This window comes from Oncorhynchus mykiss, chromosome 6 (assembly GCF_057628025.1).
Source record: "Oncorhynchus mykiss isolate SJ-2025 chromosome 6, ASM5762802v1, whole genome shotgun sequence".
NCBI lineage: Eukaryota > Metazoa > Chordata > Actinopteri > Salmoniformes > Salmonidae > Oncorhynchus > Oncorhynchus mykiss.
This window is the reverse complement of record NC_143027.1, coordinates 39,893,984-39,911,269: the sequence shown is the minus strand read 5'-3', so window position 1 is coordinate 39,911,269 and position 17,286 is coordinate 39,893,984. Positions and strand designations below refer to the sequence as shown.

The window sequence follows — 17,286 nt, the reverse complement described above, 5'->3', positions numbered from 1 at the left end:
GGAAAAAAACAATTTAATCAATTTAGAATAAGGCTTTTACGTAAGAAAATGTGGAAAAAGTAAAGTAAAGTAAAGGAGTCTGAATACTTTCCCGAATGCACTTTATTACTTCATCACATTGGACACAAGTCACATGATTTAATTGGTTTGGTTATTATTCCCAACTGCTTGTGTAAACTAAACTGAACCAATCAGGGTTGAGTAAAACCTTGGGGATACAGTATTGATGCATTGGAAATATACATTGAGTTAATATCGCCATAGAGGATGGAGAGGTATTCTGCGATACCTTAGCATTGGTTAGCTCCACTCGCCCCCAGCATGAGCTCAGCAAGGTAAGGCCATGTAGAAGATGAACGTGTCACTGATAAGAGCAGGTACTACAAAAGCCTGTATCTCTACCTGAGCGTCACTACAACCACTGATAAAAGGGCCTTTTCATCAGTGTGTTCAGGAAAGCAGCCATTCACAATATCACAAGAGGAAATGCTAGCCATTCATAATCTTTCACCTGCATGTGTTGATTCACAAACAGTGAAAGACTAAGGGGTTAGAGCAGGACGGACTGGGGCTCGTTAGCGCTTCAGGGAAAGGTGAGATAAGAGGCACAGGAAAACCTAGCGACTACTCATGCATGCAATGTGCTGAAATGCACATTGATGTTTTATAAGTATTCACAAGAGCTCATAGCTGCTTTATAGTCTGTGTAAACACCTATTAATGCATTAATATAATGCAGTGTTTCTTAATCCTGGTCCTGGGGATCCAAGGGGTGCACATTTGTGTTTTTGTCCCTAGCACTACACACCTGATTCCAATAATAAACTCATCAAACCTTTGATTAGTGTAATAATGTGTGTGTATGCCTTTTGGTCCTCAGGATTAAGAAACACTGATGTAATGCAAAACCCCGTCTTTGAGTTTGTGATGAAGCCCTTTATAACCAAAATGCATTATGCAAATGCATAATGCAAATGTTGACATCATTATTATACTTACAAAATTAATACATTTTAACACATATGGAATCATGTAGTAACCAAAAAAGTGTTAAACAAATCTAAATATATTTTATATTTGAGACTCTTCAAAGTAGCCACCCTTTGCCTTGATGACAGCTTTGCACACTCTTGGCATTCTCTCAACCGGCTTCATGAGGTAGTCACCTGGAATGCATTTAAATTAACTGGTGTTGTTACGGTTTTCTTGTGGTGAAGGAGAGGAGGACCAAAATGCAGCGTGGTTATCTTGATACATGTTTAATAACGAAATAAAAAAACGAACAAAACAAGAAACGTACCACGAAAACCTATACAGCCTATCTGGTGCAAACAAACACAGAGACAGGAACAATCACCCACGAAACACTCAAAGAATATGGCTGCCTAAATATGGTTCCCAATCAGAGACAACGATAAACACCTGCCTCTGATTGAGAACCACTTCAGGCAACCATAGACTTTCCTAGAAAACCCCACTATACCAAATCCCAATACCTACAAAAAAAAACAAGACAAAACACACCACATAAATAACCCATGTCACACCCTGGCCTGATCAAAATAATAAAGAAAACACAAAATACTAAGACCAGGGCGTGACAGGTGTTTCTTGTAAAAGTTAATTTGTGGAATTTCTTTCCTTCCTAATGTGTTTGTGCCAATCAGTTGTGTTCTGACAAGTGGGGGGTATCCAGAAGATAGCCCTATTTGGCAAAATACCAAGTCCATACTAAAACAAAAACAGCTCAAATCAGCAAAGAGAAACGACAGTCCATCATTACTTTAAGACATGAAGGTCAGTCAATCCGGAACTTTAATCAAAAACCATCTAGCACTATGATAAAACTGGCTCTCATGAGGCCCAACACAGGAAAGGAAGACCCAGAGTTACCTCTGCTGCAGAGGATACGTTCATTAGAGTTACCAGCCTCAGAAATCGGCAATTAATTGTACCTCAGATTGCAGCCCAAATAAATGCTTCAGAGTTCAAGTAGCAGAACATCTCAACATGAACTGTTCAGAGGAGACTGCGTGAATCAGGCCTTCATGGTCAAATTGCTGCAAAGAAACCACTACTAAAGGACACCAAAAAAAAAAAAGAATAATTCGTTGGGCCAAGAAACACAAGCAAAGGACATTAGACTGGTGAAAATCTGTCCTTTGGTCTGATGAGTTCAAATGTGAGATTTTTGGATCCAACCCCCGTGTCTTTGTGAGACGCAGAGTAGGTGGATGGATGATCTTTGCATGTGTGGTTCCAACCATGAAGCATGGAGGAGAAGGTGTGGTGGTGTTGGGGTGCTTTACTGGTGACACTGTCTGGGATTTATTTAGAATTCAAGGCACACTTAAGCAGCATGGCTACCACATCATTCTGCAGTGGGACTATCATTTGTTTTTCAACAGGACAATGACCCCAAACACACCTTGAGGCTGTATAAGTGCGATTTTACCAAGAAGGAGAGTGATGGAGTGCTGCATCAGATGACCTCCACAATCACCCGACATCAACCCAATTGAGAGGGTTTGGGATGAGTTGGACCGCAGAGTGAAGGAAAAGCAGCCAACAAGTGCTCAGCATGTGTGGGATCTCCAAGACTGTTGGAAAAGCATTCCAGGTGAAGTTGGTTGAGAGAATGCCAAGAGTGTGCAAAGCTGTCATCAAGGCAAGGCATCAATCAAATGCATTTTGATTTGTTTAACACTTTTTTGGTTACCACATGATTCCATATGTGTTATTTCATGGTTTTGATTGACGTCTTCAATATTATTCTACAGTGTAGGAAATAGTACAAATAAATTTGTGTCCAAACTTTTGACTGGTACTGTATATTTTTCAACCATTCAACTAGTCACACCCTGGCCTAACCAAAATAGAGAATAAAAAGCCTCTCTATGGCCAGGGCGTGACATAAAAAGGTATTAGAAAACACATGAAGCTGATTGAGCGAATGCTTAGAGTATGCAAAGCTGTCCTCAAGCCAAAGGATGGCTACTTTGAAATAAAGAAAAACCTGTGAATGAGTAGGTGTGTACAAACTTTTGACTGGTACTGTATACATCACAAATCAGGACATGACCCTGATCCAGACACGGGAGGCGGATTGTACAGTCCTCAGATGATTTATTAGAAACGGGGAGACAAACACAAAGACAGGTGAAACAGATGAGGGTGTGACAGTATATATATTTATTTTTTTGCTCTCAAATTCCCACTGGGTACAGACATAATTTCCACATCTAGTTTTGATTTTACATTTGGCTGAGTTGTCAACTAACGTTACTTCACCGTGAAATCAACAAAAATTCAACATTTAGGTTAAAACTTGAAATTACCCTACATTGATGACTTTTTGCAAATCCAATCAGTTGTCCACATTTATTCAACATCATCACATTACATTTTTTGTTGAAATGACATGGAAACAACATTCATTTAATCAGTTTTCCAATGTAGATTCCTTCACCTCCAATGTCAATTTTGTCCATTTTCAGAGTCACATGTTGATAGTTACCCTGTGAATAACGCAAAGACAGAGTCAGTGAAAACATTGGACACAAGATGAAGAATTAGGGGTTTATGTTCATTAGCATCAAATTGATACTTATAATGTAGATTCCCTCACCTCCAGTGTCCATTGCTGACTGACAAGTTGACAGTTACCTTGTGGATAATGGAGTCAGTGAAACAATTCCACACAAGATAACAAATAAATAAGGGCTTAATGTTTGTGAACACATTTTTATTTAATTGGGAACTAGTTAACTAAATGATACAAAAGACTACTTACATTGGATGGGGTCTATCCATAGGCAACTGTGCTCCAGACCAGAAGGATCCACTGCAGGAGGTACAAATATATTGTTTGTTGTTGCTATAAATAATCCAGCTAGCCAGTTCTATCAGAAATATCCCCCTCACTAAACCTAGCTAAGTTAGCTAGCTAGCAAGCAACACGTTGCTTGGCTAGCCAAGAACATTTTAACAATAGTTTTGGCAATGAAATATCTAATACATGACATTAACTCTACTGAACTCTACAAAACAATTCTTACCAGTCACACTGCATGTTCGTGGCAAGCTAAAGAAGGAGCTAGCTAGGTAGGTAGCTAGCTGTGTTAGTTAGCAAGTTCGATGAAAACTCTTGCTTGCAGTTGAATAAATGATCTTCTTCCTTCGTCACCCATCAGGTTAAAAACATATTTTAATTAAATGTTATGAATGGATAATAAAATGACCAAAAGCTTTTTGGCAGTGACAACAGCTCTTCTCCTTCTTCAGAAGAAAATTCAAAATTGTAAAGTCTGCTCCATCAATTGGAAGTGGGGCTGTGGATGGGGATCGGGAACGTTTCAAATTTTGATTGACAGCTCGGGAAACATATTTTAATGTATTAAAAAAATTACTTTCAAGTGTTTTAAGTTTCCGAAATAACACCTCATGTATTTTTACTATGTTTCATAAGTGGCAGGTAGGCTATTCCTCAATTTCTGTAGAATTGATTTTCAACTGCAACTCCAGTTGATCCAACTTAGCATTGCAAAACACCACTCTGGGAACCTAATGCTAAGGACGGAGAAGGTTGTGAGGTGAGTATGTATTTTAAAAATATTCATGTACATATATTTTATTTATTTATATATTTGATAAATACATTTCCCACATATATTTAAATATATTTATATTTTATTGAAATATATTCCAATATATCATTTTTCTGTATGTGCGATTTACCCGTGGCTAAAGACAAACATACTTGGAAGAATGTGTGTGTGTGTGTGTGTGCACGCATGCATACATGTGGCATAAACTTCCTGAAAGGTGAAACGCTGCTTAAAATTATACTATGTTAAAAAATATATCGTAAGAAAACATGTTGTATAAACAACTGGACTTCTGCCTTTAATTCCGTCAGTCGCCTTTATAATGAATGATAAGGCAAACAAATACACACACACACACATAGATAAAGACACAGGCTTTGTGGCTGTAATTTCACACATCCAGAACACAAAACATTCAAAACAGAGGCATGATATTAACAATTGGTGTCTTATCAACTGCTGAAATACACAGCTTGCTTCTTTTCTTTGCAGACCAAATAATATTTAAAATGTTGATATAAATAGAGAGTGAATAGCGCTTGCTTGCTATTGGCCCCAGGTGTGACAACAAGCAGGACGTGGTGGCCTCAGAGATGCGTGTGTGTTTTGTGGGGGGGAGCACTCAGGTGTGTGTGTGTGTGTGTGCAGTGGAGCAGAGCTCAGGTGATGACGGTGGGGCTGCGGCGTCCTGTCCTCTCGTGGATGTCAGAGATCTTCAGGGCGATGGCAATGAGGGGACCCAGCACCGCCTGGGACACAGAAGACACACACAGCTTTATACGCACTTCACACATTGCACTAATACTGACAATGGGGGGACCAAGCACCGCCTGGGATACAGACAGCACACACTGCTTCATACACACTTCACACAATACACCCATTACTACCAATACTTCAGGCTTTCTTTTCTAATGCCCATTAGAATGCCCATAGAGACCTTTAAAGGATGCACTACCACTGCTCATGTTCCAATAAGTGTACAATGTGAGTGTGGTATTGGTATACTAGCAACATAGTTACAGCATACTCAAAACGCAGGACGGCCAAGGGACAGTGACTGAGAATATGTTAATCCCTTACGTCCCTGTGTAAAAGGCATTGAAGGTAATCAGTAGTAGTGGTAGATTATAAGCCTGATTGCATTGGCACTGTCCTTAACCCTAACACCGGAGCCTTCTACACTACCCACATTGGTTCCACTAAGAATCCAGTGTTGGGGAGTAGTGAACTACATATAGCTGTACTGTACAAACTTAATCAATTATCTAAAACCACCTTCAGAAATCAGGGTTATACTGTAAACCACCAAAAACAAATGACAACTACAGCCTGAGCATACAACCAAAAGCCCTCCAGTCTTACAGATAACTGTCCAACCAGACACCATAAACATAAACTATTAACACCTATTAATGCATTAATATAATGCAGTGTTTCTTAATCCTGGTCCTGGGGATCCAAGGGGTGCACATTTGTGTTTTTGTCCCTAGCACTACACACCTGATTCCAATAATAAACTCATCAAACCTTTGATTAGTGTAATAATGTGTGTGTATGCCTTTTGGTCCTCAGGATTAAGAAACACTGATGTAATGCAAAACCCCGTCTTTGAGTTTGTGATGAAGCCCTTTATAACCAAAATGCATTATGCAAATGCATAATGCAAATGTTGACATCATTATTATACTTACAAAATTAATACATTTTAACACATATGGAATCATGTAGTAACCAAAAAAGTGTTAAACAAATCTAAATATATTTTATATTTGAGACTCTTCAAAGTAGCCACCCTTTGCCTTGATGACAGCTTTGCACACTCTTGGCATTCTCTCAACCGGCTTCATGAGGTAGTCACCTGGAATGCATTTAAATTAACTGGTGTTGTTACGGTTTTCTTGTGGTGAAGGAGAGGAGGACCAAAATGCAGCGTGGTTATCTTGATACATGTTTAATAACGAAATAAAAAAACGAACAAAACAAGAAACGTACCACGAAAACCTATACAGCCTATCTGGTGCAAACAAACACAGAGACAGGAACAATCACCCACGAAACACTCAAAGAATATGGCTGCCTAAATATGGTTCCCAATCAGAGACAACGATAAACACCTGCCTCTGATTGAGAACCACTTCAGGCAACCATAGACTTTCCTAGAAAACCCCACTATACCAAATCCCAATACCTACAAAAAAAACAAGACAAAACACACCACATAAATAACCCATGTCACACCCTGGCCTGATCAAAATAATAAAGAAAACACAAAATACTAAGACCAGGGCGTGACAGGTGTTTCTTGTAAAAGTTAATTTGTGGAATTTCTTTCCTTCCTAATGTGTTTGTGCCAATCAGTTGTGTTCTGACAAGTGGGGGGTATCCAGAAGATAGCCCTATTTGGCAAAATACCAAGTCCATACTAAAACAAAAACAGCTCAAATCAGCAAAGAGAAACGACAGTCCATCATTACTTTAAGACATGAAGGTCAGTCAATCCGGAACTTTAATCAAAAACCATCTAGCACTATGATAAAACTGGCTCTCATGAGGCCCAACACAGGAAAGGAAGACCCAGAGTTACCTCTGCTGCAGAGGATACGTTCATTAGAGTTACCAGCCTCAGAAATCGGCAATTAATTGTACCTCAGATTGCAGCCCAAATAAATGCTTCAGAGTTCAAGTAGCAGAACATCTCAACATGAACTGTTCAGAGGAGACTGCGTGAATCAGGCCTTCATGGTCAAATTGCTGCAAAGAAACCACTACTAAAGGACACCAAAAAAAAAAAAAGAATAATTCGTTGGGCCAAGAAACACAAGCAAAGGACATTAGACTGGTGAAAATCTGTCCTTTGGTCTGATGAGTTCAAATGTGAGATTTTTGGATCCAACCCCCGTGTCTTTGTGAGACGCAGAGTAGGTGGATGGATGATCTTTGCATGTGTGGTTCCAACCATGAAGCATGGAGGAGAAGGTGTGGTGGTGTTGGGGTGCTTTACTGGTGACACTGTCTGGGATTTATTTAGAATTCAAGGCACACTTAAGCAGCATGGCTACCACATCATTCTGCAGTGGGACTATCATTTGTTTTTCAACAGGACAATGACCCCAAACACACCTTGAGGCTGTATAAGTGCGATTTTACCAAGAAGGAGAGTGATGGAGTGCTGCATCAGATGACCTCCACAATCACCCGACATCAACCCAATTGAGAGGGTTTGGGATGAGTTGGACCGCAGAGTGAAGGAAAAGCAGCCAACAAGTGCTCAGCATGTGTGGGATCTCCAAGACTGTTGGAAAAGCATTCCAGGTGAAGTTGGTTGAGAGAATGCCAAGAGTGTGCAAAGCTGTCATCAAGGCAAGGCATCAATCAAATGCATTTTGATTTGTTTAACACTTTTTTGGTTACCACATGATTCCATATGTGTTATTTCATGGTTTTGATTGACGTCTTCAATATTATTCTACAGTGTAGGAAATAGTACAAATAAATTTGTGTCCAAACTTTTGACTGGTACTGTATATTTTTCAACCATTCAACTAGTCACACCCTGGCCTAACCAAAATAGAGAATAAAAAGCCTCTCTATGGCCAGGGCGTGACATAAAAAGGTATTAGAAAACACATGAAGCTGATTGAGCGAATGCTTAGAGTATGCAAAGCTGTCCTCAAGCCAAAGGATGGCTACTTTGAAATAAAGAAAAACCTGTGAATGAGTAGGTGTGTACAAACTTTTGACTGGTACTGTATACATCACAAATCAGGACATGACCCTGATCCAGACACGGGAGGCGGATTGTACAGTCCTCAGATGATTTATTAGAAACGGGGAGACAAACACAAAGACAGGTGAAACAGATGAGGGTGTGACAGTATATATATTTATTTTTTTGCTCTCAAATTCCCACTGGGTACAGACATAATTTCCACATCTAGTTTTGATTTTACATTTGGCTGAGTTGTCAACTAACGTTACTTCACCGTGAAATCAACAAAAATTCAACATTTAGGTTAAAACTTGAAATTACCCTACATTGATGACTTTTTGCAAATCCAATCAGTTGTCCACATTTATTCAACATCATCACATTACATTTTTTGTTGAAATGACATGGAAACAACATTCATTTAATCAGTTTTCCAATGTAGATTCCTTCACCTCCAATGTCAATTTTGTCCATTTTCAGAGTCACATGTTGATAGTTACCCTGTGAATAACGCAAAGACAGAGTCAGTGAAAACATTGGACACAAGATGAAGAATTAGGGGTTTATGTTCATTAGCATCAAATTGATACTTATAATGTAGATTCCCTCACCTCCAGTGTCCATTGCTGACTGACAAGTTGACAGTTACCTTGTGGATAATGGAGTCAGTGAAACAATTCCACACAAGATAACAAATAAATAAGGGCTTAATGTTTGTGAACACATTTTTATTTAATTGGGAACTAGTTAACTAAATGATACAAAAGACTACTTACATTGGATGGGGTCTATCCATAGGCAACTGTGCTCCAGACCAGAAGGATCCACTGCAGGAGGTACAAATATATTGTTTGTTGTTGCTATAAATAATCCAGCTAGCCAGTTCTATCAGAAATATCCCCCTCACTAAACCTAGCTAAGTTAGCTAGCTAGCAAGCAACACGTTGCTTGGCTAGCCAAGAACATTTTAACAATAGTTTTGGCAATGAAATATCTAATACATGACATTAACTCTACTGAACTCTACAAAACAATTCTTACCAGTCACACTGCATGTTCGTGGCAAGCTAAAGAAGGAGCTAGCTAGGTAGGTAGCTAGCTGTGTTAGTTAGCAAGTTCGATGAAAACTCTTGCTTGCAGTTGAATAAATGATCTTCTTCCTTCGTCACCCATCAGGTTAAAAACATATTTTAATTAAATGTTATGAATGGATAATAAAATGACCAAAAGCTTTTTGGCAGTGACAACAGCTCTTCTCCTTCTTCAGAAGAAAATTCAAAATTGTAAAGTCTGCTCCATCAATTGGAAGTGGGGCTGTGGATGGGGATCGGGAACGTTTCAAATTTTGATTGACAGCTCGGGAAACATATTTTAATGTATTAAAAAAATTACTTTCAAGTGTTTTAAGTTTCCGAAATAACACCTCATGTATTTTTACTATGTTTCATAAGTGGCAGGTAGGCTATTCCTCAATTTCTGTAGAATTGATTTTCAACTGCAACTCCAGTTGATCCAACTTAGCATTGCAAAACACCACTCTGGGAACCTAATGCTAAGGACGGAGAAGGTTGTGAGGTGAGTATGTATTTTAAAAATATTCATGTACATATATTTTATTTATTTATATATTTGATAAATACATTTCCCACATATATTTAAATATATTTATATTTTATTGAAATATATTCCAATATATCATTTTTCTGTATGTGCGATTTACCCGTGGCTAAAGACAAACATACTTGGAAGAATGTGTGTGTGTGTGTGTGTGCACGCATGCATACATGTGGCATAAACTTCCTGAAAGGTGAAACGCTGCTTAAAATTATACTATGTTAAAAAATATATCGTAAGAAAACATGTTGTATAAACAACTGGACTTCTGCCTTTAATTCCGTCAGTCGCCTTTATAATGAATGATAAGGCAAACAAATACACACACACACACATAGATAAAGACACAGGCTTTGTGGCTGTAATTTCACACATCCAGAACACAAAACATTCAAAACAGAGGCATGATATTAACAATTGGTGTCTTATCAACTGCTGAAATACACAGCTTGCTTCTTTTCTTTGCAGACCAAATAATATTTAAAATGTTGATATAAATAGAGAGTGAATAGCGCTTGCTTGCTATTGGCCCCAGGTGTGACAACAAGCAGGACGTGGTGGCCTCAGAGATGCGTGTGTGTTTTGTGGGGGGGAGCACTCAGGTGTGTGTGTGTGTGTGTGCGGTGGAGCAGAGCTCAGGTGATGACGGTGGGGCTGCGGCGTCCTGTCCTCTCGTGGATGTCAGAGATCTTCAGGGCGATGGCAATGAGGGGACCCAGCACCGCCTGGGACACAGAAGACACACACAGCTTTATACGCACTTCACACATTGCACTAATACTGACAATGGGGGGACCAAGCACCGCCTGGGATACAGACAGCACACACTGCTTCATACACACTTCACACAATACACCCATTACTACCAATACTTCAGGCTTTCTTTTCTAATGCCCATTAGAATGCCCATAGAGACCTTTAAAGGATGCACTACCACTGCTCATGTTCCAATAAGTGTACAATGTGAGTGTGGTATTGGTATACTAGCAACATAGTTACAGCATACTCAAAACGCAGGACGGCCAAGGGACAGTGACTGAGAATATGTTAATCCCTTACGTCCCTGTGTAAAAGGCATTGAAGGTAATCAGTAGTAGTGGTAGATTATAAGCCTGATTGCATTGGCACTGTCCTTAACCCTAACACCGGAGCCTTCTACACTACCCACATTGGTTCCACTAAGAATCCAGTGTTGGGGAGTAGTGAACTACATATAGCTGTACTGTACAAACTTAATCAATTATCTAAAACCACCTTCAGAAATCAGGGTTATACTGTAAACCACCAAAAACAAATGACAACTACAGCCTGAGCATACAACCAAAAGCCCTCCAGTCTTACAGATAACTGTCCAACCAGACACCATAAACATAAACTATATACACACTGAAGATACAGTATGGCAATTCTTTATAGGTTAAGTATGTGACAGCTGTTATCATTTGATTGGGTTTGTTTAGTAAGGGAGGACTCACCTACAGTCACTAGTGAAAGTCTACAGACCCCTTTCACAGTCTTCACATTTTCTGCCATAAAATTACATTTAAAACTGGAATACAATCAACACAATCTACTCCACGTTTTCAAAATGAAATAAAATGATAGAACATTTTCCAAATGAATACAAAATAAAGAAACTAAGATGTCTTAACTGTGTATGTCTTTACACCCCAGAGTAAAAGGCCCAGTGCAGTCAAAAATGTTTTATATATAGTTCCACACTATGAAGTTGGAATAATACTGTGAAATTGTAAAAAATGATGATAATGCCTTTTTAGAGTAAGAGCTGTTTGAAAAGACCGCCTGAAATGTCGGATTGCATTGGACCGTTTCATACTTAGTGGAAGCACCTTTGGCAGCAATTACAGCTGTGAAACATCTTGAACATGATTCTACTAACTTTGCACAACTCTTAGGACAACATTGATCCATTGTTTTTGTCAGAATTGCTCAAGCTCAGTAAATTTGGTTGGGAATCATTGATGGACAGCAATATTCAAACCTTGTCTCTGATTTTCAAGCAATTTTAAGTCAGGACTGAAACTGGACCACTCTGGAATACTCAACACCTCTTGGAAAGCCATTCTGTTTAGATTTTTTTGTCACTTATATTTTTGGGGCATTAGAATTCATGTTCATTGTGATCCTGACAAACTCACCAGTCGCTCGTGGTGACAAGAATACCAAAAACATGACGATGCCACCACAATACTTGAAAATACAGAGGATTTTACTCTGTGTTGTATTGGATTTGACCCAAGCCTGCAGTTTTTAATTTGGGCAAAAAAGTTAATTTCTTTGCCGTGTTTTCTTGCATTATTACTTAACAGCCTTGTTGCACACATAATGGATGATTTGGAGTAGATATTTGAGCACAGGCTTCATTCTTTTCAAGGTTGTTTATCCTCTGTATTTTCAAGTATTGTGGTGGCCACATCCTGTTCACTGCCAAAGAGCTTCCACCAAGGATTATTAACTCTGGGGTGTGAAGATGTACGCAATCAAGACATCTTATTGTGACCATTGTGAACCATGCCCCTATTGTTGACAATGCCATTGTCCTTGTGGTTAAAAAATTAAGTAATTAGATAAAAAGAAAATTACAATGTTCCATACACTCTTTCAAAAGCGTTCTTTGCGGACAGTAAGGGTTCTTCCAAGAACCGTTTTCATTTGAACAATCCTTTTGGAAGACACATGTTCTTTGTCAGGCAAAGAGTTCTACCCAGAACAGAATAAAGTTTTTTTTTTTTAAGTGTTCTTTGATGATTGTTTGGAAGGCAAGGAGACAAGATGGAGTATTGGTGTCTCTGAGGGGTCTTTGGTCTGGTTTGCTAACTACCTATCTGACTGCCTGTCACCAAGGGATTACCCCAAGGCTCGATCCTAGGCCCCACGCTCTTCTCAATTTACATCAGCAACATAGCTCAGGTAGTAGGAAGCTCTCTCATCCATTCATATGCAGATGATACAGTCTTATACTCAGCTCGCCCCTCCCCGGATTTTGTGTTAAATGCTCTACAACAAAGTTTTCTTAGTGTCCAACAAGCTTTCTCTGCCACTGGTTGATGCTTATTTATAAAACATTCTTGGGCCTCACTCCCCCCTATCTGAGATGTCTACTGCAACCCTCATCCTCCACATACAACAACAGTTCTGCCAGTTATATTCTGTTAAAGGTCCCCAAAGCACACACATCCCTGGGTCGATCTTCTTTTCAGTTCGCTGCAGCTAGTGACTGGAATGAGCTGCAAAAAAACACTCAAACTAGACAGGTTTATCTCCATCTCTACATTCAAAGACTCAATCATGGACAGTCTTACTGACATTTGTGGCAAATTGGCCAGTTTTATCTAGTGTCTGTTTTTGTGTAATATTTCTAGTGTTGATAAAGGAGTTAAAAATAATCCCAGTGTTGGTGTTAACAACCAGATTTGAGTGTGATTGTGTAATGTTTTACTGTGTTTAGAGTCAAACTATAAAAACCAAGCCCATCGATATCATATTTCCCAGCATGCTCTATTGCAGGTTGATTTTCATAATTGTTTGTTTTAATATATGTGTTTTTGCATGTATGTTGATTGGTTGACTAATCCTATTCTACACAAAGATAAATAACATACATTTTAAGAATTGACCCGGCTGTGTGTATCCAATATGTTAGTATTTGGACTTATTGCACCCGTTACTGAGATGGTTGTTCCAGTTTAGATGATTTAGGTAGTCACATTAATCAAATTCTGAATGCAGATTGCAGGTGATTAAAAGTTCAAATTGTTGGATATCCTTGCTCTGGCTGGATTCCAATAGGAATTACAATTCATTTTTGCCCGCTGTCATTATGTGACTTGCAGGCCAGGGGCCTCATTTATAAAACAGACTTACTATAACTTGCGCAGGAAACCACATTTGAAGTAGTTATTGATAAAAACCTTACTTTGACATGGAAATGATCTTATCTCTACACATAGTCTAGACTTGACGTGAGTAATTTTCCTGCTGGTTTAGGTACGGCTATTCTTTTTATCCCTTGCAGTTAAAGGTCAGACCGTTTATTTTTCACATCAGCCACAGTTCTGTCTTGCTGCCCCACCTCGTTCACTGCCGCGGCGACACGCTACCAAGCTACCTGTTTTGGCTTTGTTTGTCAACCCACTATTTAGTCCACAGAATAATACGTGTTGCCTGTCTTCAATCTCCTCCACCATCTCCATGATCTCGTCTTCCAAAAAGTTTCCTTTTCTCTTTTGGTCCATGGCTATTCCTGACTAAACCCTCATTTGTGCTAGCATTCTATAAGGGGAAATCGCTGATTGTAAGGCACGTTCAGGTGCCGTCAATTGTAAGTTCATTTGAGATTTATTGATCACAGGTGCGTAAGTTACAAATGGGCTTCTTAGAACCTGCGTAAGCAAGGTTTTTTATGCTCAGTATCTTTAATGAATCGAACGTAAGCACACTGTCGGAAATGATCTGACGACTAAGTTCAAGTATAAATCTAAGATATATATTTTTTTAACGAGGCCCCTGATGTGGCCTGTAAACCAGGAGTTTCCTAACAACACTGTGTTAGGGCAGGGGTTCCCAAACTTTTTCATTTAGGTCCCACTTCCAGCATTGGGGAATATTCCGGTGTGCATGCACCATGTCTATTTCTATGGGCACAAGCACTGTACATGAGACAGACTGTTCACACCCGTCTTATTGGTGGAAAAAACATTGAGCAGGTTTAAAGCTTATTTCCTGCAACTTGACACATTTTGTCATGGGGTGCAGAGGCAATGTTGCAGTTTTAAAGAGAGGGTTCTAGGCAGAACAATTTACAGGTGGTTCTATGAAGAACCCTACATAGAAGGTTCTAGCTAAAACCCTCTGCAAAAAGGGTTCCCCTATTGGAACAAATCAAAGAATCCTAAATGGTTCTACTTAGCACCTTTTTTCTAAGACTCTAGATCCTCTCCTTAGTTCATGGGCCTGTAAGCTTGTAAATACAGAAAGAAACAGAAAGACCCTCTTATTGCCATTTCTGAGTTGTCGGAAACAAACACACACACACACGCACATACTATAATGGTATAGTACCTATCATAATGGATTCCAGTGTAAACTCCCTACCTGAGTTTCTCTGTTTTGTCTCTCGGGGTCTCTCTCTAAGCTCTCTGCATAGATCCGGACCGTGGCCCCGGCCCCTCCCCCACTCCCACTCAGACGGAAGACCAGACGGGATGCATCAGTGAAGATGATCCGCAGACCCTGTAAATAGACAGACCAGAGGCAGTGAGACAGGTAGACAGACAGACCAGAGACAGTGAGACAGGAAGACAGACAGACCATCGGCAGTGAGACAGGTAGACAGACTGACCAGAGGCATTGAGACAGGTAGACAGACTGACCAGAGGCATTGAGACAGGTAGACAGACTGACCAGAGGCATTGAGACTGGTAGACAGACTGACCAGAGGCATTGAGACAGGTAGACAGACTGACCAGAGGCATTGAGACAGGTAGACAGACTGACCAGAGGCATTGAGACAGGTAGACAGACTGACCAGAGGCATTGAGACAGGTAGACAGACTGACCAGAGGCATTGAGACAGGTAGACAGACAGACCAGAGGCACTGAGACAGGTAGACAGACAGACCAGAGGCAGTGAGACAGGTAGACAGACAGTCCAGAGGCAGTGAGACAGAGGACAGTCAGTGCTGTTTAATGCAGTATCAAATGACATCCACTAGATGCCGCTGTAGTCATATGAGTAAAGGTAAGAATTGACCCGGCTGTGTGTATGCTTACCTACAGTGCAACCCTATCTGTGTTTGTGTACATGTAGTTGTTTGTTTGTGTCAGGAGAGAGAGGGTCAATGTACACACAATGTATGTGTGTAATCTGTCTATGTGGTAAGAATTCAGTAGCAGGCTACAGAGACAACCCACTCATAGCTCTGTAAAGCCTCTTTTCCCTCGACATGTCATCACAGCCAGTCTAAGTGTGTGTGCGCATGTGTGTTTGTTTGTATGTGCACAGCATGTGTACAGTATCTCTGTATGTGTGAACATTTGTGAGCTTGTGTCTCTGTTTTAAGAATGTATGTATACTCCTGTGTGTGTGTGTGTGTGTGTGTGTGTGTGTGTGTGTGTGTGTGTGTGTGTGTGTGTAAATATGCTTGTGTGTGTATGTATGTGTGTGTACACATGTATGTGTTGGACAGCTGACACCGCCCTCCCTCTCACAAGCAGACAGGCAGAGGGGAGAGACAACAGCTGACACAACCCTGTGTCTATGTGGAATGTATCATGTAATTATATGGACAAGGGGGAGCAGGGTTTACCGGGGGAGGGGGGAGGGGGAGGGGAGGAATGTCACACTTTTGATTGACTGACTTACTAGCTGTAATTGCTGTGCCTCTGTGGAGCACTGTGAGCTCACGGTGACAGTAAAGGATGGCCCAGGTTTGATCCTGCTACTGTCACAGGCCCGATTGGGACTGTGACTGACTGCAAACACACACATACACAAACGTACAGCTAAACACACACAAACACACGCGAGCGCACACACACACGCTTCCATCTCTTATGTCATCATACATCCCAGACCAAGACTCCTGACACCAATGGGTGGCCATCAGGATTTTACGAGTCATTATTTTGTCTGTGTTGGTCTGTGTGTGTCGTATGAGCTGGGGCTGGAGGCTGAGAAATGTCGATGCCAGGCTAGTTTCCACACATTCCAGGACAGAACGAGGTAGTCCGCAGGGTAAGCTTCACAGGCATGGATATGATGGAGGCGCGGGGCAGTGGCGTGTGTGTCTGTGTTTACATTCACCAACAGTAGACTGTCTATAACACTCATCATCTTTACTGAGATGTGTGTGGATAGCTGACACTGACTCCGATTCATCAGTCTTTACACCAATCACAACAAAGGCCCCAGCCGAGACATATCTGCCTCCACCAATGACATATAAATAAAGGCCACGCCAAAACATTAGCCACTGTGACATCACTGCCTTATGCACATCACTTGTTCCCAAACCGTTTAGCCCTGTGACCCACCTACAACGTTGGGAGTCTTCTCATGACTCAACATGTCACCAGAACCAATGCCATAGACATGGTTAAATGTGCTGAATAGCTTTGCTTCTGAAAAAAAAATGCAGGACTCGACTGTGACCAGCGGGGCCTTCACACCATTTGGGAACCAGTGAAGTAAGAACCGGAGAGAAGTGTTTACCACTCAAAAGTATGTTCAACATCAACAGTAGGCCAACTGTTCCTAACCAGAGGTTGTATATCACTCCACTACTGTATCTCTGCCTGTCTAGCTGCCCTGTTTCTGTCTCTCAGTACTGG

General features: G+C 40.4%; 1 protein-coding gene across 1 annotated transcript in view; it reads right to left on the bottom strand.

Moving 5' to 3' along the window:
* Positions 1-10,181: 10,181 nt before the first annotated feature.
* pgm5 (phosphoglucomutase 5) overlaps positions 10,182-17,286 on the bottom strand; it is a 47,152-nt gene continuing 40,047 nt past the window's right edge. Inside the window, exons 10-11 of the mRNA XM_021606441.3 lie at positions 15,049-15,186; positions 10,182-10,658 (exon numbers count right to left, since the gene is read on the bottom strand). Coding sequence (XP_021462116.1) covers positions 10,569-10,658; positions 15,049-15,186 — 228 coding nt within the window. The 3' untranslated portion in view covers positions 10,182-10,568. The remainder of the gene's footprint in view (positions 10,659-15,048; positions 15,187-17,286) is intronic.